This window comes from Macrobrachium rosenbergii, chromosome 47 (genome assembly GCF_040412425.1).
Source record: "Macrobrachium rosenbergii isolate ZJJX-2024 chromosome 47, ASM4041242v1, whole genome shotgun sequence".
NCBI lineage: Eukaryota > Metazoa > Arthropoda > Malacostraca > Decapoda > Palaemonidae > Macrobrachium > Macrobrachium rosenbergii.
Genome location: NC_089787.1, coordinates 31,907,759 through 31,930,889, shown reverse-complemented (window position 1 = coordinate 31,930,889; position 23,131 = coordinate 31,907,759). Strand labels below are relative to the sequence as shown.

Below are 23,131 nucleotides of genomic sequence, written 5' to 3'. Positions count from 1 at the left end.
GTTATGGATATGCTGGGAGTGATGTTGTAGCCATTGCAAGGCTTCGTGGTTCTGGACTGAAAGAGCTGAACATACCAGAGGATTGTCTAGAAGCAGATGATTCCCATGAGTTAGCCAACGAAGAGGACATTGACAATATTGCTGAGGTAAGTCATGTGATAATTATTGTACAATTTAAACACGGGAAACTAATAAGCAGTCAAGAACAGCTGTGTCATTCACTCAAAAGGAAATATGAAAAGTACTGGGAAAAACTTTGCCATATTTTTAACCAAAATGATTGTCCAGGAAAATCATTAGCGGGAAAAGATGGAAAATATCTGGAAAGTAATAATCACTAATTCCCAGTATTGCATTAGATGAAAAGGAGGTGATGAATAAAGAAGTATTTTATTGAATGCTTTGAAAATGATTGTAAAGAGCTCCTTTACCAAAAAAAAACACGAGTTGTTAACAGCTCTGCAGATACTAGAAGAACAAGGAGGTTATATGCAGGGAACCCATGGATTCTTAGGTGAAATGTGTCGGACTGCTTTCACTCCTAAGTCTATTACACAAAAGATTTTTTAGTCACAGTACTGTGTTAGATGTACATTAGAAATGTGTGCTAAAATAAGTACTGTAATGGATTTTGGTTGAAACAAAGATGCGTTACAAAACCTCTTCAAGTCACTTTATACCCTGGCCTTGAAAATATCTCATTAACAAGAAATGCATGATATTACACTTTCATTTTTATTACTACTGCTATTCTTGTTACTACCATTAAGATGATTTTTGCACTGGTCGTTGCTACTTCACCATCTATTAAAATTAAGCAAGTCTTTGATAATAAATTGACATACGGTTTTAATTGTAAGCTGATTTTGTTCGCGGTCTGTGTCACCTGCTTAAAACTCTCAACATTAAATCACTACGGTAGCACCTCGACTTGAAAAATTCTTTGGGGGTCTGGCTCTCTGATAAGTGACAAAGTGTGTTAAGTAACAAAGATCCTATATTATAGACTTCACTTGGCTGTTCACTGGCACATTCACGAAGCTCCCCGTTGGCCATCACGTTTCTCTTGTTGATAAGCAAGACATTTATGTGGTATTTCAATGACCACAGAATTTTGCTGTAATAGTTAGCAGTTTTGTAATGTAACAAACAATTTTGTAAACATTGTTAGATACTGAATATTATATATCCCAATAACTTTTAACGTATCGTTTTAAAATTTACTAGTTTTATAATAAGGTTTTAAGAACAAATCCCAGTTATTTGCTGTAATTTCATGTTTAACATGAAAATTTTGTGTAAATTTACAGCATCTTCAGATTTTGAACTTTATCTGTGGTCTTTGTAGACTATAATAAAGGTTCAAAATCCTCCCCCTTCTTTTTAGAAGGAGAAATTATGATAGATGGGCTATATTACCGTGACCCATGACTTTCCAAAGATAGTCATTTATTACTGTGACCCATGAGAAATCATGATAGACGGGCTATATTACCGTGACCCATGACTTTCCGAAGATAGTCCTTTATTACTGTGACCCATGACTTTCCAAAGATAGTCCTTTATTACTGAGACCCATGAATTCCAGGAGATAAAGTAATTTGCAGTATGGTTATGGTATGCCCTGGCTATCTGGCAGTTTCATGTAACATAATGATAATCTGAGAAGCTCACCTTGATGCAGAATCATATGGCTATGAATGTACCATCTACAGGCAGTCCCCGGTTATCAGTGGGGTTCCGTTTCTGAGGGTGTGATGATAACCGAAAATCGGTGATTTCGGCGATTTTTCGGCGATTTCCTCTGGTAGGTACGAGTATGTATCGGCGCCAGTACCCAATTATCGGCGTTTGGGTATTAGCGTCGATAAGCAGAAATCGGTGACTTTCGGCGCCAAAAATTGCTGATTTTCGTTGTTAGACAAGCGCCATAAAACCGGATCGCTGTAAACCGAGCCCGCATTTAACCGGGGACTGCCTTTGTAAGGAGTGTTGTATCCAGATGGGGAAATCTCGAGTAATATTTTATAGATTTTTTAAAGATTTCAGTAGGGTTAAGAAAGATGTGCTGTGGCATTCACAGAAACTGTTTCGCTGTATTCATGCACTCTTTTGTAAAGTGTATTTTTCTCCTTGTCCTTGTTGCAGGATGTTTCGGCTGGTTTGAGCAGAACTTGGAGGCCGTTGACTCTTTCCGAACTTCATCCATGTGTGCGAACTGTTAGCAGCTCAGACACTGACCAGTACATACTCCCTATTGTTTTGTCAGACTCAGTTTTAAGTTGAAGTCTTGCATGATAAAAGTGAGTACAGTACATGAAGTTTTAAGTTCTCAGTATATACAACAGTGCTTGTGAGTGAGATATTCCTTTACAATTTCAGGAATTTATTGCACAACCATAATGTAATCTAAGTACAGTTTGTAGTATAATAAGCAAAATCAAATTTTTCTTGTATTGTGGCAGCATCATGTCTTACGGAAATGATTGGTACCACTTTGGTGCTGCTGCGTAACTGTTTGAATCCTCAGTTGAGAAATTAGTGAAATCGTGAAAAGGTCACTTTGTAATACGGTATTACAAATTCCTGGCAGTAGAAAGAAGAAAAAAAATCAGAGGAATTTACATGTCATAGATACTATGCAGCCTATGTTAATCAAAATGCTTGCTGAATATCATATTAAGTATTGGCTTCTAGGAATACATATGACAACAGCAGACAGCAGAAGGTTGTACATTTTCTAAGCAACAACAGTAATGGTAAATACAGTATTAGCTGTATTTATTTTCTTAGTTTTAGTTTGTATGTCTTTTATATTTGATTTAATTTTAATTGCTACTCAAGGTAATAGTGATTGATCTAGGAGTAAGTTACGTAGCAAGAAGTTTGACTTTAATGTTAAAAGCTGATTTGCATGGCCTTTCATTTATCAGTTGCATCAGCTTCGTAGCCATAAGAGGCTTTTTGACATACCTGGGACTACCTGTATGTCATTTTAGAATGTTCCTAGAGATATTTCCCATCAATGCTATACATCAAATATTAGACGAAGAAGTGTTTACATAGTAGGGACTACAGTAGGTGTTATAAACCAGGCAAACAGATAGTATAAACAAAGAAGAATTACAAAAGAAAACAAATGCTATGTAGGAATCTGTATTTGACTTCAGGCTAACTTCCTTATGCCATAGGTAATTTTTATATGTTTCAATAGTCCTGATGAATTGATGCCAAATAAGGAAATACGTGGAATGTAGATGCTTGTGATTTTGAGGCCATTTTTTATTTGCATAGTGCTTAGTAGTTAATGCCTTTTGTTTTTCTTCAGTGGCATTCAAGGAATTTAGAGGACACACATCAGGAATTTTACGAGTGATATTTTAAAATGTTTTTGTTTTAGAGGGAAAAGAACTTGATTCAGTTTTGTGATCTATGTTAGGTATTTGGTCTTTCACATCACCCAGTACTGATAGTCGAGTCACCCAAGGCTTTGCCAGAAATATATATAAATATATACCTAGTAAGTGATGAATTCTGATTGTTTCTAGTTGGAAGAAGAAAATGTTTTAGTCATTTAGTGCATAGTGTGACCTAAAATGATAGATCAGTTAGGTTACACAGATTTTTTGCTTTCTTACGATCAAGTGCGTGGAACAGATTATCGTAAATGGAGCTCTTTTCCGTTGAGCTCTCTCATATTGAGTATCAGTGATGTATTTGCTTGTAGCTGTGTGGCTCTGGAGTGAATAAAGACCCAGTGGATACAGGTAATGATCTTGATGTTATTTTTAATAAAAGTGAGGTTGGTCAATTGTTTTTACCATTTCTTAAGAACTTGACGGTGGTGTGATGAATTGCACATTACATTCTAGGAAAACTTACAGCTCTGTAAGTTAAGGTGTATAAAGCTTTCTGTACATCAGAGAAGCTTGTTTAACTTCCGTTTTGCAGTAGAAATAAGGAAGAAAAAAAGAAGATTGTCATTTATAATGATGAATGAAATTGCACTTGCAGTGCCATGATCTATTGAAGTCTGTCCATGATCTTGAAGTACTGTGTGATCATGCATGGACATTCATCACAGTGTGTAAATCTTAAGTATTTAGAAAAGATAATGTTTATTTTCTTTGTGAGAATTGTACTTTTTATTTAACTTCTGGCACTTTCTTTGCTATTTGTATCTGTTGTTTGTTTTTTTAATTTACAGCACAGGTACTCCTCTAGGTAAAGGTAGCAGTAGTGAAATTGTGTATTGGAACTTGTGGTCTACGGAATAGTGTAGAGACTAAGATATGTTATGGTGGTGATTGCCTAGAGAAATTCTTTAAATCTTAAAATCAGCTAGGTGTCATTCTCATTTTTATTATTGTAAAGCTTATTGTAGCCGTGAGTGAATCGACGTTTTTGACCAGAAACTTTAACAAACAGTAACCTTGCTCCGATCAGTGTGTAGTGTGTTTAGTATTTTTTCCAGTGGTTGTGCTATAAAATTAATGTGTGCTTAAGTGATATTTTAAAGCTGAGAAAATACAGAACTTTGATCAGCCTAGTATAGAGGGAGGGATGGGAGGTAAAGTCATAATGAGGTTTGTGTATGAAAAGCTATAAGTAGCAAGTTTCATGGGATGCTTCATTGCTTAGAGTCTTTCTTTATCTTATGATGGTGATGGAATGCCAGTTTTATTTGGTATCAACAGAGACTGGTTTTTGGATCTTTTAGTTTTCTTTTAATTCCTGTTGGTGGTTTTGTTATTCCAATTTTTATTTATTTTTTTTTTTTTTAACTAGTCAGTCAGTCAACCATAATGTCCCGGCACGTTTTGTAGTTAGGTATTGGCATGAGTGGTATCCCTATCAGGAAGGTATGCCATGTTTTCCTTATTGTTTTTAAAGTTTTGCCTGATATTGGCAAACCACTTTTATATAAAAATGCAATAATTAAGGGACCAACTTTTCCCTATGGAGGGCGTGCTTTTTAGTCTCCATCATGCATTCCCAGCAAAATATCCTCTCTATCCTTTTCTCTCCAAATTTGAAATTAGGGTACTCAAGTGTACAGTTGTATTTGGTAATTATGCCCCAATATATCATTAATATTGTTAGAAATATCACAAGTAACTTTAAATGCATTAGAAAATTTTGGATACAAAAAGAAGAGAAATGCAAGAAAATGTGAACCCAGAAGTGAATTCTACCCAGTTTTCAGTCAGGTTAGAAGTAAATGCACCAGAAAGTGATTTAAAGGTTATTGATGTTTAGAACAACAACAATTTTCTCCATGTAGTTTGAGTGTACATTTTAAATTATATGAAGTCTTATAGGAAATCGGCTAGTCTAAGAAAGTCCACATACTTTTGTTTACTGTAGATGCAAAACAGAGTATCTCTGTGCCTTTTTGCACTTTATTGCAGTCATATTTATCTAACACCCAGTCAAATAGGGATGATTTATTCACGGGGTTTGTAAAGTTTGATATAATCAATGTTCTAAAGTTTTTGGATATGTAAACTGGGAGCAGCAAGTTCCTCATAGAATCTTTTAGTGGGGCATACTGAAGGTTTTTTTTTTTTATTAATACCAGTTTATCTCTGCAAATTAGGTTTATGTTGAAAAGTTTACTGACATTTATGAATATTTACAGTTTTCATAAAAGGAAAGACAAGTCATATGATAGTCTAATAAAAGACACCATTCCTTTGTGGTACCTGCTTTGTATTACAATTGAAATAAAGAACTCTGTTGATATAGTAATTAAATTTTATATTTTTTAGGGAGTTGCAGGTGTCATACCTTGATTTGCATGCTCATCAAATTAGGATGCTGACTGCCAGCTGCCTTATTGCATGAATTTGTATTTTCATTCAGTTCTGTTCAGCTGTATATTAATAGATTTGATTTAGTATTGCATGTGAATGCAAATCGGTTACTGTTACAGTATAGGGGGATATTTCTAAATTGCTTGCTACAAACTTGAGGCTATGAAACATAGTATCTTTAAGTTTCTTAAAACTCTCTCTCTCTCTCTCTCTCTCTCTCTCTCTGTTGCTTGATAATGTTGTTTGGCTACCACAAATCTTTTTGACTTTATACAAGATCATCATTCAGTAGATCATTGAATGGGATTGGTAGTATATTCCTATATGTAATTATAATCGTTTTCCTTGATGAAACCCGCCTGAATTTTTATTGCCACGCTAGAGAATTTACCCTGTGCCTTTGGTGATGAGCATTCGTATTTTTGCAATAACTCCAAGCATTTACTGGTGTGCTGTCAGTGTCATCATTTTGAAACTTTGTTTTTCAGTTTTAGTTTGATATACGTAGGATAGTACTGTATAGAATGTCTTTCATTTTCTTTGCTATTAAGCTGCTCCTCTGTACATCCAGATTTAAAGACTGATAGCATTTTATTAGTTCAGCCTGGTTCAGAAGATAGAGAGCTGCCTTTAGAGACAGGACAAGTCGTATTTCTCAAATACTCTCGTAAATAAACACTCCTTCTTTTCCATGGTGGACCTCTCTGATTTCTTGAGATTGTAAGCAAGCCATGGTATTACAGTGTAATTACTTTCGAACCATTGAAAAAAGTAAAAACTCCTTTTTTTTTTCGGTGGTGGACCTCTCTGATTCCTTGAGATTGTAAGCAAGGCGTGGTATTATATTGTAATTACTTTTGACTGAACATGAGGATTGAATTTCAAAAGTTGCCAAATATATTTACGAGTTATAGTGTAGCAGACACTCTACAAACAGATGTGTTATATGTACAGTAGTTACAAATATAGTTTGTGGTGAACTCACTTCATGGGGTTCAGATCATTGGAACATGTCCTCTTTGTAAAACTGTCATTCTTATGTTTTCCATTTATCTCATCCTATAATGTAGTTTCATTCAAGTACTGTCTGAAGTCTTGTTGAACAGTTTGGCATTTGAATAGTGTGTCCAGTACTCGAAATATTTTTTCAGCAGAATTTCATTGTTTCGTAGATGCATTTGTGTTCAAGTATTCAGTCAGGCAAGGGGATTTATAACAGATTTTAATTCCAACTTGGAAATTTTGTAAGGTTTATAACAATCATTCTAGTCATTATAGGAAGTAAGTTTTGTTATGCATAAAAAGAAATACATAAGTTTCATTATTCATATCCTTAATCATCATGCTATCATTGCGCTGAAGAACAGTTACAAATAAATTTTCATATATTTTATCCTGTAGGAGGAATTGCTTAAACTGAGAGCAAATATTTTAGGAGAATACAGGACTGACTGTGATTTACATGGCCAGAAAATGATGCATGTTTCTATGTTAGCTTGTCTGGTAAAGGTTCAGATCGTTGGAAGTTAGCAGCATGATTTTGAGCAATAGTAATGAAAGGATTATTAAGTTTTTTTTTATCATCGTTATTGTGTCATGTCATACTTTTTGGAAACTGGATGAGGGTGGTGATTGTATATCGTAGGTAATTGTGAAGACTGTGTATAGCCACGCGAAACACTGAAAGTTACAGAAACTCAATCTCAAGATGATTTCTATCATTTCCAAATGAAAGCCACCTATGTCCTAGGTTATGCAGGTAGTGTTGATTTTTATAGGGAAGAAAATGGGATGGTAACTTGGTAACCAGTCATTGGTGAGATAGCAATACTATTTAGTCATTTTATAGGTCGATCTTCCATATTTTACCAGGAATTTTACCCAGTTACAGATAGCTGTGATAATCTTGAAAATTCAGATTTTTACCCGTACTATATACATTTAAGCTAAGATAAATAGTGTTATAAGGTAAGGACAAGGGAGGAATGAAAACTAAAATATTTAAGATATCAACTGTGTGTATGCAATAATAGGTTTCAGGTGTAAATTAACCTTTAGAATGTCTAAAGGGTGGCATTCACCATAGAAAGTTAATCATTGCCCTTAGTTTTATTATGAATACAAGTCATAAAAAAGTATTGTTGGGAAGTAATAGGAAGAACAGTCATTCCTGAATTAATATTGTAAAGCCTGATGCAGGGAATCTTTGTATATATAATTTGTACAACAATGAAAGTAGGTAAATTTCAGTTTATTGTGCAGACTACATGGCATTACATAGTAAATGAAAAGTAAGTCTGTTTTATTTACATATTTTTTTGTATAGGGGAACAGATATTGCAGATATCTAAATAGAATAATTTTAGCAAGAATAGATATTGCATACATAATCATAAATTGATCATGATATTCACACACTTTTTTTTTTTATCATAATATTCACACTTTTCTTCAAAACTGCTGGATTTCAAAAGCAGAGCTCCCTTACACAGTGCCATAGTTTCTGAAGTTTGGACAGCTTGGTTTCAGGTAACATAATTTGATGAGTACAGTGAACCCCCCGTATTCACGGGGGATGCGTCCACCCCCCCCCCCGCAAATAGCTAAAATCCGCAAATACTTAAAACTCCTCTAAAAACACTTAGAACTGCCCATTTTGATAGTTTAAACACAGAAAAACCATGTAATAATGCATATACCTGAGTATTTTAATAGTTTTATCACAAAAAGTGCATTTATTCATGAAAATTATATGAAAATACATTAATTAGTGAATATTTCTCAGTGAAAAATACCGCGAATGGGCGAATTTTCCACAGATAATGGGTAGATATGTTCCACAGAGAAACCCGCGAATCATGAGAACGCAAATACGGCGGGTTTACTGTATTATGAAGTAAAATCAGGCGAGTTTGTAAGACAATTTCATGAAATAAATGGCTGTAAAAGTTGCTTAGAGGTTTTTAATTCATAGGGTTAGATATATCTGAAACACTTTTTAGCAGATGTGCGTAGGTAAGAAGGCCCTATTGATTAAATGTTTCGAAAATAGTGTTTGTGCCACAGTTTAGTTTCAGTGTGAAAATATCATAGTGGGACCAGTTTATATTTAATTGTAAGCACTGTAGCCCCTTTTTTTGATGTGTTATAGTTATATGGAGGATTTTATTTTCTCTTCTTTTCATTTGTTGTTGTGATTCTTTTTTTATTAATGTATACTTGTTGAGAGTCGGTTATTCTTCATACGATAAATCATTACTATTGATAAGCTGTAGGGATATGATTTTATATAACTGTTTTGCTAATAGTCTAGAATGGTCTTAACATGTGCACTGTAAATGTTTTATTTTTGTAGATGACAGAATGCATGTTGTCGCAGCTTTAAAATTGAATAACTTTAGTTTTTCTTTTAAATCTGTTGTACTCTGCCATCCTGTCAGTTTCGTAAAAGCTTTTATAGAGCAAGGAGACACTAACCTTAGTTAAAGTTTTTGGTCAAAATATAAAATTTACTGGTGGTTGTGAAGCAGTAAAACACAGGCAGTGACTGTAAAAATTGTTTTCAGTGAGAACTTCGATATCCTGAAGATAGACTGCAGGTTCTTGGAAAAATTGTAAGAACCCTCAGTGGTTTTAGGTAGCAGAGGGACTTTGGTGAGAACGGTCTGTAGTAATGTAAGAAAATTAAGGTAGAATGATCAAAAGCACATGTATTTTAGTGCATTGATTGAAAGTATATTGGCCATGGAATTTTATCAAACAGAATTGGCAGTGTCTTTTATGTGCAGTAGTAAAGAGTTGTAATGTAAACCATTATCGTTATATATAGTGCAATAAGAATAGGTTTGGTCAGGAGTTCTCTTTCAAACTGGTGAACTGTGATGTAGGTATAAGACCCTAGAAGGAAAGGCTTTATTCTATATGCAAATTTTTCCAGTGGGATACTGTTTATTGTACTTTATAGGATTTGATATTACAAACAATAAAGTGTTCATTTGGTTTACAAAGAAGTGCCTGAATCTGACTGGTTTCCAGAAAGCTTCTTTAATAACTACAGTAGTTGAAAATAACGTAACATTCATCCTACGTTGATTCGTGTATTGCTTTATATGGTCAAAGTATTCCATGTTAAATAGTTTTTAATTTTGTATTGTCTTACCTTGGCAGAATTAGGTACTAATATGCAAGGATGGATTGCAGTTTAGAATGTTTAAGCACTTTAGTTGTCTTTAGTTTGGGAAAAGAGAAGAAGCAGACAGAAAGTTTCCTAAAGGAAAGTATGGTATGCCAAATGCACAGCAGCAGATGAATTGGTTATTCATGCAGGACTTAGACAAATTAGAGTAAATACGATGAGGTTCTGGCTTACTGCTTCTTAGTGATCCATTACGCAGTATTTTTTGTGAAAGTGCATTTCTTGCCATAAGTAGGCCCTAGTAAAGGGGAAGGCAAATGGCCCTCTCAAAGCATCTCTGAAAAAGTACTTTTATTTAAAGATGGTGACCTTTCATCACGCAAAGTGAACACAGAGCTGTGTCTCAGGTGAAACAGAAATACTGTAACTTTCAGTAACCACTTGGTCTCTATCACTGCCCTGAATATTCAGTCCGTCATGTTGGGCATATTAATTCTATTGCCTGCCTAAGTAGAGGAGCAGCAGCCTGGGATTAGTTAACCATCAGTCTCTACAGAACAGTTAAAGTACAGTCTATACAGGACAGTTAACAGTACTTAAGTTGGAGCTTCTTCACTTATCTGTGAGGGAGGATGAGTAAGAGTTATGCAAAGGAGCCAGTGCCACTGTTTTATATGCAATTATGATCTTGAACATTGCTTAGGATTGTCTTGTGTGTGGTTCTTTACGGTTAGTGTTTTATTTATTCCTGTACGGGACTTATTTTAGCACTGATTGCTAGTTTGAAGTTATTAAGCTGTATTCACATTTTAAACTTTACTGAAATCTTAGATATGAACACAAGAAGGGAAGATACCAGACCACAGTAGAAATTGGACATTAAGGAAAAAGTAGAAAAAGGTTAAACTGACATAAATAAAGGTTTTGAGATTTTGAGAGATTATTGTGTGTACTTCTTTGTATATGTGTGGCCAAAGTAGACACACTTGCCAAGGAAACAAATACGGATACACTTAGGTTTATGATGTGGTAGCTGGTTAAGCATACATAAATAACAAGACAATTTTTATATTTTCATAGTTGAAGGTTTCAGTAGGTTTTATGTTTTCAGATTGCCAGTTGTCAAAACATTTCTTCATTTTCTTCCTAGTTAAATGATGCCAGATTTGGCACAAAGGCATTTTCTGATTTAAAGTTATTGTAGTGGAAGTTTATGTCAGCTGGTTTTTTTTTAAACTAGGCTTGTAATAAAGTGATATGATAGGTCCTTGAGTTCTGCCAATTAGTAACCACTGGTTACACACTACACACATGCAAGTAGTGTTTCATTGAAAAGTCGTGTTAATACATTGTCCCTTCTTTTGCAAGGTATACAAAACTCTTTCAGTCCTAATTGTATCTAACAAGTTTATGTGCTTTGATCCCATACCATGAAAGGAAAGTCAGAGTATTGCATATCAATCTCAAAAGTACATGAATTTCATATTTTATTTTTTTATCTCTAAATGAATACTGTATAGCTGAGATCATGTACAGTTGTGACACAAGGTTTTAAGCTAGTTCAGTGACAAAATATTGTATTTTGCCATTGGCAATGTAAAGTTTATGGGAGCAGTGTGATGTACTGCACTCGAGTGAAAAAATATTGCAGAATAATACTCAAATGTTTGATTAGTAGAATTAAGAAGTTCAGCTGGACACAATAATGTAATAGCACCAGAATAAAAATACAGAGTGGAAGGACTTGAGTATGAAATCCCAGCTACGGCTTGGGACGAAAAACAAAGTATCGTCACTGCGAGGGTTAAAAACTTTATGCTGGAAACTCAGGTACGAAGGAATATGTGCATTATTAGGAGTTTGTTTGGAAGTTTATATTAGAGTTTTATTTAACAACCTAGAACTCTTGCTTTACATCAAGAGTTTTGAAAGGATATCTGATGGTGTAACAGATGGTGTATGGGGTTTGAATTAGTCACTGAGGAAGCCAAATAGAATCGGGTAGTAGAGCCATATCAGCATAAGTATTTAGGTGAAAACACCAAGGTTATTTACTAATCTCAATGATTTGCCCTCATGAGCCACTTACATAGTTATCATCGTCAGGACACCCTTAGTAGGGTGTAATTTTGCAAGGTCTTCGAATGCTGCCAGTCAAACTATCATGCTAGTCCTATAGCTTACGAAGCTAGAGAAGAAAAATATGGGCAAATGTTAAAAATTGTATATCATTGTTACATGGTCTAATAATTAGGCATGTAAGTAATAGTGGTTAGGGAGTTTAAAATTACCACTATGTAAGGTATAGATATTTCTGCAAAGGAATTAGTGCACTGAAAGTTCCAGGAGAGGACTTAATTGTATGTCACTTGTTACAAATTAGTGATGTCCCTATCATTATATGAAAATTTATCCTAAGGTATATAGCAATACAGTACTTTTGTGTGTTGATGTTTTATAGTACAGTGTCTTGGGTTTTTACAATCCCACATTCTAACTTGTAAGATGGGACTGTTTCTCAAAGTGAAGAGACTTCTTTAATAGTGTGAATGGAAGAAGGAATCGTTTTCTTAGAAATTCATTATTCCAGCATGAATTGTAGTTTGTGACTGATATTCCCTCTTGGATTCTATCCTCCTTAAGTACCTATGCCCTGTTTATGATGGATTTTCAGTCGTTCTAGGAAACAGAGGAAAAGGGTACTACCTTATAACAAAACCTTAGTTTAGGTGAAATGTAAAAGTATATTTGTGTGGATTTTTTTAGTTTGTGAATTTGGATATAGCCAACCTTCGCTTTTTTTTATGGTCAGTTCTGCACACAGATATAAGTCTATTTTATGTTGCATTTGAAAGTATCATGTTTGAATTGATAGTAGTTTCAACTTTGCAGCTTTAGGTGAGATGTTATGAGCCCCAGATCAGCATACGAGTAGTAGACACCGCACAGACATTGCAACAAGTGTTTCCACCTTTGTTCTTTCTTTTTTTTAATGAATACGAGAGCATTGTGTAAGATTACTTAAACAGTGTTTGAATGCTTTACATCTAAAATAAAAAAAATGTGATTTTCAGTTTTATTCTGTAATGAGTGCCTATCTTTCAAGTTTTATTGTAATAGTGGACATAAAAAATACTATTGTCAGCAAATACTGAATATTGGATAGTTTCTGTGATAGCTAAAGCACAATGATAAGAGATGTCGTCGTTAGTCCATTTTTTCTAGGATTAATAAGTAGGTATCCAGTATTAGGATTTTTTTAATGATTATTTTATCAAACACAGCTTTGATGAAGCTGTTATTAATCAGATCGCTGTATCTATATGTTTGGAATATTTTTTTTTAGTAAGTTTCATATCATACGTGCATGTCTTTACCTTCACTGACATTCATTAGTGTGACACACTCCATCTCAGGGTACCCGAAGAGGGACAGTTGACTGAACCAACTTCAAATTTTACAACTGTGCTCAAATAAGGAAGACTGGCACTTCTCTTCACTAATGTAATTTTTAACATTCCATTCGTCTTCAGACAGAAAGCTGTAAATTCAGGCACTGAGTCATTGCCACTCACTACAGCTGTCAGTCATTTGAAGAAAATAACGAGAGTGTGTGTTGATGAAACACCATGTATCAGCTTGTTCTGAGTACCTCATTTTGAAAATCTTGTCGCATTATTTCTCAAAATTGAAGTACAGTATGGAAAGTGAACTTGAATTTTTTGAACAGTTCACATCTTTTGTGTTTTGTGTGAGTACCAGATTGGTTTCAAATTGCACATTCAGTTCAAGTCTGTAAGCATTCATCGAAATACATTAGTGGATAGTCAAGACCAATTTGTATTTTAAGTCCAAACTATATACCTAAGGCAATATTAGTAAGGCCAATCTAGCCATAGTCTGTGATTTAATTATCAAAGGCCTTTTTCATCCAGCCAGGTTTATCTATAAAAATTAAGATTATTTATCTTAGATTCTTTTGTGAATAATATCAAGTCACCCATTGACTTAGTAGGTTCATTTTATCACCCACCATCATGAACGATCAGTCACCAGTGAATGAGCCCACACTTATAAATACAGTATAACAATTTGGGCAACCATTCCTGATTGTGCATGAGTACCTTCTAACATCATTTAAGTGGCCAGTATGTATGTGAAGATACCGTAGTAGTGCACGAGTCTCACGGCGACCACATGCTTCATGACGACACAAGACTCCTTGCCAGTAGGGGCAGAATGGCTATGATCTACATTTGTTTCAAGATCATCCTACAAAGTGGCATCCACATTAATAAAACCCTGAAGTGAAAGTACGTCTTCTCTAGTTTCAGGGACTTTCAATAGGACAGTGTGACATGAAGTCTTAGCTTTAATTTAAAAGGTTGACCAGAATTCTTGAGGAATAACATGGCTCATTTTGCGGTTTTAGAAAAGGTCAGTTATTTTTAGTTAGTCTGCATCTCCTGTTTTTAAACACTAACAGGATTATTGCTTTAATACGGAAGGAAGTTACAAGGTTAAATACACTTTAGTATTCCAGAGAATTCTGGTCTGATGACAAACCTAAAGATATTATGATACTTCTAGCACCTTTAGTTTTTGGAAGAGTTGAATGAGGATGGGGCTGCCTAAGCTGACCCACAGAACATCCGAGGGAACATATGATTAGAAAGTGATCTACATTGGTTTAAAGATCGACTTAGCATGGTGTAGAGAGTAGAATTGCTTGTTAGGTTGCGGATGACCTTCATTAGTCATATATACACAAATATATATCGATGTAATCTTTTTGTGGTTTCCAGTCTATTCTTCTGTGTGTGGCTATGATATTTAGGACAATATATGATATTCAGTCGTATGTGTTAATTGTAATTTGCCTTTCTCGGCAACATTGTCTGTACGTTAAATATAGTACTTATATATATATTTTTCCTCTATATACTTTTAAAATACACTGATGCAGTAAAGAGTTATTAATTTGATCAGTAAGGCCAATATCTGCAAAAGATTAGTGTGAATTAATAACCCTTTGCTTTAATTTTTTTAGCTTAGTCTAGAAATTATAAAGCATTGTAGGTTCATGGTATTTTACAGTAACTTTAGAATATATTGATGTATTAAGCAATATAGAACCCTAGATGGTTTTTCATTAGCTTGTCTGTGTAATATTAGTTTCTTCATTTTTACTAAATTCTTAATTTTAAGTTTCAGCTAATAATGCTATCTGTATTTTGAGAACAAAATATATCAGATATGACATGCTTGTATGTGATTTTAATACTGGGTATGGTAGTGTGACATAGTCTTGTCTGTTGCAGGACAGTACAGCCATAGTGGAGAGGAGGTATAACATTCATCATAAATTTATCATATATTTGATTATTAATGCCATGTGAAAGTGAAACTAAGGAAGTGTAATTAAATACATATTCTGCTTAGTTGTAGATCTCGTCTAATTTTGATAGAACCTTAATATGATGCTGATTTAGGTACACAGTATCACAATTCCACATTCAAGGGCAAGAGATTTTCCTGAGAAGGGTCAGTTGTCACCTGTTAGGGAATTGGTGTGGGGTTGATAGGAGTTTTTGTGGGATTTGTCCTAAGTATTCACATAGATTCATTATTGAATGCTGTGATTCAAGAGATCAGAATTCTAAAACTGGTTTTCAGGGAGCGTGGGTCCGCGACATTTCACTGCTGTTGCCAGATGAAGAACTTGAAGTATTTGCAAGGTCCATGAGCATTACCTATATTTTTATCTTTTGAGGATGGTTTTGGTAAATACAGTAGAACTCAGTTTTTGAAGACTTGTAACAGTAAAAATCGATGTTAGATGTCTCTGTTATTGCATTTGATAAGTAAAGTCCACTGGACTTGTGCAGTGTTGATTTACTTTTTATTTATACCACTCTTATCATGGTTGACCTGATTTTAAGATTCCCACAGCGATGCTTGAGCTCTTTTTGTGGAAGTGATACGTTGTGTATTCTTGAAATTTGCATTGTTGGTTGCATGTCTCACCCTGTGCCAGCAGGAGAAATAGTTCATAGGTGATTTGAATGAGTGGAATTGCTTATTATTATTAGCATATGAGTAAAATTTTATAAAAGGTGGAGGGTACAGCAGCACAAAGTTAAATTTCCCTATTTTTTAAGGAAAAGTGTGTCAGAGCTTGTTAGTATTAAGGATATATGTTTTATTTCTCAAAAGATGTGGGCAGAGGATTATCAGTTCATATATATATGTACAGTAGTTTCATTGTGAAATTCCAGTGAACTGAGATCAGTATTAAGTGAAATACGAGGTGAATTAGAGGTTTTTATATTTTGAGGTGAATTTGAGGTTTTGATGTCATTGTTCAGAAGTAAAATCTGATGTTATCAAGAAAGATTGTGCTTTCAGTCTTCATAAGTAGGGAACATTTTCAAGTTTTGATAGACATTTGCGGAGGCTGTTGCAGCTTTGTGTATTTTATCAAAGGTCCCCCCTAAACATTAATAATAACCAATGTAGAATTGCTCTGCGGAGCTTGATTATAATAAGAGCACGAAGTCCATTTCACTTTAAGCTAACTATCGCAAAAAAGAAGGGCAATCAAACAAATCATTATCTGTCTTGTATCTATATTATTAACTCAAAAAGCCTAGTTGTTCTATTTAAGTCAGATTATTAACTTTGTACTATGTTCCTCATTCAAAAATGGTAACCTTTGCATAACGCGTACATTGCATCGTTGCCTTTTGTTTTCTTCATCACTGTTAATAATCTGCTTCAATAACATTACAGGTGGTGATGATATGCTGATTGACAATATAAAATTACTACTGTATTTTTTAAACTTAAAAGCTGAGCTGCTTTTTTAGGCAATTACACTATGTGATTTTGAAGACCAAAGAAATGTCACAATGCGTTTCCTTCATTTTTTCTTTGTTTTTAGGATCCTATTTATCACATTATTTAACTTCCATATAGCTGGAAAAGCAAAGTGTAGGTGACATATCATGTCCTCAACTTTTATCAGAAATGTATCTGATAGACCAAAGATATTTTTTTAATTTCTGCTTTTGGTGGCAAAAAGTCATGGACTACTATTATTTCTCTCTAATGTTCACATGCCAACAGTAGCACCAATATGCAGCTGCTGCCATGTGTCTACAGATGAAACTATATGTGATAATCGAGTACCTTATCTAACATGTGCATGCCATGTATATATATGCGCTATAAGTTTATAAATCTGTTGTTGTTATGTGGAAGGCTGCACAAGTACTCTGCTGTATTTTCATATTGCTAATTCATCGTATTGGGAAGATTATGACGATCGCCTTCTTTCATTTGAGTGTTGGAAATGTTCTGTTCAGTGCTTTGTTGCAGAGTTCATTTTTGTACATTATTTTCCCCAGCTTTTTGTACTACATCTTCCTTTGATTACCAGTATTTATCCTTTTTGTTACTTTATTAAGTCTCTTCGTTGACAGAGTTTTAGCTGCCCTTTGGAAAACCACTGTTATTGTTCTCTTGATTTATGAAATTTATTATCACTTGAAATCGAATGTTTTCAGAGGCTGTATTTTTGTCAAGGTATCCTTATCATTAACTTCTGGAATATGATGATGACCTAGAACAAGTCACCAATTGTAGTTTAAGCCCAGCAGAGGGGTGCACTCGTAGAATAAGACCCCAGTTATTCTCAGAAGAGGCTGTCATTTTCTGATCAGTAGAATACACTCGCAGCCTCAACTTCTCAAATAAATGGAATACAGTTAATTTTAGTTATTAGTATGCTAATAGATTAATGGTAAGTCACTGTGTACCGTTATTCCAAACTTAAGGAAAATTAAGAAAAATGAGCTGTGCTGTTTAGTTCCCCCTCTCATTTTTTTAATTTGACAAATTTGGAAAAGTCATACAACTTTTTCGTAGGCAGCTTAATGTAGTATTAAGTTTAGTGTCTGGATGACCAAGAACCAAGAACTGCAGTGCTTATTTGATAAAACGGTAACCACGAATCCATCCAGAAAACAGGTTCATCAGGCTTGCTGCTGTTGATCATAGCTTTTACCCTAAATTGTTTGATATAAGGGCTGTTTAATTAAGTAGTTTGGAATATTTTTGAAGAAATGCGCCAATGCAGAAGTGCTGGTTTTTCTGATAATACTAGTTTTTAATCCTATAATTTCTGCTGTCCTTGTCATTTTTAGATGCTGATTAATAGATCCAGCTGTTTGTAGTGTTTAGATTGTCAAAGTTGTCTGCAGGTTTGAAGTCTTTTACGATCAAACGGTCAAAACATTTTTGAAGTATAAAATTTTGCGTTCTCTTTTTCCGCATTCTAGAAAAACCTCGTTAATTGCAACAACATACATAAACAAACTACAAAATTTCGTATAGTGCCACCCATAGTTTCCAAGAGAATATTAATCTCCATTCTCCTGTAGTTGCATAAGCACCTAAAGCAGATAGAAGTACTGCGCTGTCGCTGACGAGATGCTGCTGAAGTGTGAGTTCATATTTTCTGTCTTTATACATAGCCAAAAGACCAAAAGTGGCAATTGAAGCTGGGTGTCTGGGTTGAGGACTGTAAGGAGGAAATAAATATGGCCTGCTTAAGTAGGTACGTTAGGGGTGTGTCGATCATTCCTCAAAGTTATACTATATCTAGAAATAAGGACTGCAGATTATATAGGTCTTGTTACTGACTAACATTAGCAGTTGCAGTTTGATTTGATCATCTTAATTCAGTGTGGATATAATTTGTTTAAAGTGTTGAGTATTCAGTATTGTTTCCACTCACAGGAGTAACTTTTCAAGCAGAAACCTTCTTTCCAAAAAATTCTCTCTCTCTCTCTCTCTCTCTCTCTCTCTCTCTCTCTCTCTCTCTCTCTCTCTCTCTCTCTCTCTCTCTCTCTCTCTCTCAAATTAAATATTGCCATATGTTCCTTCTAGAAATTCTTTATATGTTGTTTGATTGATATTGTACAGTATTTATTTGCAAGAATATTTCATAGTTTGAAAGTTATTTTGGGCAAAAGGAATTCAGCTCAAACCATTAGAGGTAAAGTAAATTCTAAGTTTACTGAATTGATATGATTTATTCCTGTGTATAATATTCCCACTTGTAATGAAATGACCAATACCATATTATATGCGATAAAAAGAACACGAGTACAAAGGGAAAGTCAACTACTTCCCATATTTATGGTGTCCCCTTCCAAGGGATATTCATTGTGGCTATGAATTTCAGGATAGGTTAAGATGACGATAACCAAAATGTATGATAAAAAATTTCCATGCTTGGGTGCATCACTCACGTTATACTGTAGAAACCACAAGCGATCAGAATTCTTGTGGCCTCTGTGTCTTTTTAATGATAGTGATCTGGTTGTTTTTATGACAGCGTATCATTATAAGAACATATGCAAGCATAAATACACACTCCACTATGGTTGACTGTCACCTGAGGCAACACTGGATGCCAAAGTTGTGTAATGGTATCAGTTGTTACTAGATCTGTAAGATTTATAACACTATTATCCAAGCATTTGCCCAGTTACTTTTCAACCCAAAGGTGCTAACTTCATTCCATCTGTAGTATTAAGGTGAATGTGGCAATTAAAACACTGATGTGTCCTATAGTTCAATCTGTGTTTCCAGAGTCATTATAGATATTTAAAAGATCTTTCATTTATGTCCATTCTCCACTCTCTGGAAATGCGTCATTGTGCCAGCATTCAAATTGACTGCTATCCAACTTGAATTGATAATGCATGCATGCTTAAAAATTTTTGCAGATCTCTTGAATAATTTTGTGTTTTAGGTTCTCAATGTAAGAACAATTATGAAAGTGTCATTGTATGAATATATTAAAGTGTAGTCAACATTAACTGTAGGTAGAATGTAAAATTACTTTTTATGCAACTGAAAATGTTCCAATCATTATAATCATAAATTTCTCTCTTTCTTTACACAAGAATTTTTTTAGATATTGTATTTTTGTTTATTTGCTTTGTTTTAAGACATCTTCCTGTGTATGATTTTCTGAAAATATAAATTGATGTAAACATACAGGTTTTTGTACCCCCCTGAATTGTCTTCAAAATGCAGATTTCATTATCAAGTTCCAGTGCATCAAAACTGTAAAACCCTGGTGGAGTAGAAGCTGGAGAAATTAAGAATGTCATTACAGCAGTTTAAATTTTTTCCTTGGTATAGCAAGCCTGTTAATCATAAAAGACCCTTAATTTGTATTGAACACACCCAGGTGCACAAAGCAAAATGTCATGAGGTGAAAAATTCTGGCATCCCACACAGCCACTTCTGCATTTTTTCTTTGCAACTGCAGTTGGCTTCTCTTCGGAAGGGCACTCACAATGTCCCCTTCACAGTCTTCCCTGTTGGAGCAATTGCTAGAACCTACTGGTAGGTGTCCTTCAGGTGTCTTGAAACCAGGACCGTATGTTTTTAGACTCCTCAACTGTGGTTGTGGCAAATCATCTGTAAGAATTAATAGTCCAAGGGTTCTGCTTCAAAGAGGAAAACTGATCGTCCATTAACTTTTTCAATCTTAAGGCTTTTTGCTTAGGCCTCCAACAACTTGTGACCATATGGCAGGGTGCTGTTTGGGAATCATGGCCAACAACACCACTGTCTCAGCCTAACTATAAAATTAAGGAAGAACAAGGTCGGTCAGCCTGCCCTTTAGCAGTAGGGATCTTTGCTTGGACCATCATGCCTGTGTTTGTTCCAAGAGCCCAAACACTCTTAGCGGGACGCACCAAATTCTGCTTACTGCTGCGAGGCCCTGGTACAGATTTTTGGGTGTTCCCATGTTAGACTTGTTCCCCATTTTGTTAATCACCAGGCTTCCTCTGTACTGATCTCTGTAGCTAGATCAAGCTTTTAAGTGCAATTGGGGGCTCTTTGATATCCTTTGGGAGGTCACCTGGTACTGTCAGTATACTGTTGCTTAACTGTATCTTCTTGGTGCCATCTGTGAGACCCTCTCAAGAGAATTCCTTGTTGAAGTCAAATGGCATCACAAGAGAATGTTTAATGTTGAAACCATATGGTTGTCAAGTAGGCTCTTGATTTTTTAGTGAGTTCTTCCCCATCTTCATCTATGTCTTCCTGCCATGGGAAGGAGAAGAGGAAGAGGACTCGTAAGCCCTCTTACAAGAAGTTTCGTTGGACATTGAGTGAGCGCTTTATTTCTTCAGGGGTTGGCAAAAGAATTTGCTCTCGTGTGGATGAGATGTGTGCTTGAGGACCAGTGTCTCCCCACGTACCTCTGAACCAAGAGGGTTGTCTTGGACTCTCCCCATGTTCATACCTCTGCTGAGGTGTGCAGAAAAGAGTCATTGTTACCTTCCTGTTCAGTGTATGTATATCTGTATGCAGCAGATGGTTGGTGCCTGGGATGCCCTGAACTCATGGTTTATGCACATTGACATTTCACATGAAATCTTTTGTTCATTGCAAGACATGCAACTTGAGTTGAAAAATGACCTAGGTCGAATAAGCCCTTTAAAAACTGACCAACACCCTATATACCCCAATAAGCAAGGCCAAAATGTCACTAATGTGCATATACTGTACAGGAAGTTTCAATAGTTAAAAATTTAGCAGTCTTTTTAATATAGTAATATGTACTATAATATGATATTTGCATATTAATTATAAATATATAAAAAAGCTTTGTACTGCACCGTATGCTGTGCTGTACTGTATCTTCCTGATGGGTGATCTCCATGAAGTTTACTTGATGAAAATTGGAATGTCATATGCAACTATTGAATCCACAAGTCTTAAGCCATTTCTGGTCACCTATTTTTAAATATTCAGCAGACTCAAGTCAACTGTGATTGATGTACAGAAAGGTGCTATTCTAAATTTTTAATCAGACTCAAAGTTTTCATGAAGATTTGTTCACTCAAAAAGTAAATCATGTACAGAAAAAAGTATTAAAAAAGAATGTTCAGGTGCTTAAGTGATTGTGTTTCTTTCAAATATCAGGACAGTTGAAGATACAGGGTAAATGCATCAGTCATTTCTAATTTTAACTCAAGATACAGCTTTACTAAATCATCTTTGGATCAATTCAGATATCTGTGGATAGTTCTAAACTGATTTATTGTAGGTTCATTGTTACATCAATCAACTACTTTTAGATGTAGAACCAAGGGACTCCTCCCGTAGACTTCTAGTGCCTTGCCATTGAGTAGGGACCTTTAAAGAACAACTGCTTAATGCTGACTCTTAGCTTGGCCCCAAGAATTTGTTGTAAGTCAGCTAGGCATTTTTTTTTTTTTAACCTTTTATCCTCTCATTTTTTTGCTCAATGTCTTATCAGGATTGACCATCAGGAGTCGACTCCCTGCCCAGCCTTGAATACACTTCTGGCCACTCCTAGAACATGAAGGAGTAGCTGACATGGTTAAGCAAGGCAGAAGAATTGTCAAACCTTGCCCTCAACACAGAATCCAATTTGTATCCCCAGGAAGTGAGAGGTCCAATATTGTTATTCTGGCAAAACATCAACAAAACTACAAAAGAGGAAAGAAACTTGGGAATTGATCCAACGCCATTATTTTGAGCATATACTTGGAACATATAACTGGTCCAGGCTTATAGTTCTCAAAGCTCATAGGAAATTGTCATCCCTCAGTTCTTGAGAAGTTACTAAGGTTATGTTCAACACGGGAAATGTGTTGCAGACCACAAAAAATAGATGAATGGTTGACCGAAGCAATCACTACAACTCGGTCTTCTATTTTTTATTGTATCAAAGAAATACAAGGAGTCAAAATAACAGTCACCAGCTTTGGTACACTTCATTACATCCAGTGGAATGTAATTCTTATTTCTTTGAAGAGGAAAGAGAATGGCCAGAATGAACATTCAACACGGATCATTAAAATTAAAATATGGTAATATCCAGGACCTATAAGTATAGCAGTCATATCAATCCCATTAAAAAAAAACAGCATTACGGTGAAAAAATGTCAAAAATTAAATTCAGTGGACAAAATCTACCACAAAACATAAAAATACTTGGTCAGAATAGTTCAAGAGTTAATACAGTTTGTAGATGTGAAGAACACACCAGGAACAGGACCTGCACTGCCCATAAAGGCTTAACTGTGGACCTGAACATTATGCAAGATGTAAAGAATAA

At 35.0% G+C, this 23,131-nt stretch overlaps 1 protein-coding gene across 1 annotated transcript in view; it reads left to right on the top strand.

Annotated features, from left to right (window-relative positions):
- The window catches only part of LOC136830736 (F-box only protein 33), a 31,132-nt gene extending 11,114 nt beyond the window's left edge, over positions 1-20,018 (top strand). Inside the window, exons 7-9 of the mRNA XM_067090542.1 lie at positions 1-146; positions 2,149-2,303; positions 12,844-20,018. Coding sequence (XP_066946643.1) covers positions 1-146; positions 2,149-2,286 — 284 coding nt within the window. The 3' untranslated portion in view covers positions 2,287-2,303; positions 12,844-20,018. The remainder of the gene's footprint in view (positions 147-2,148; positions 2,304-12,843) is intronic.
- Positions 20,019-23,131: the final 3,113 nt, after the last annotated feature.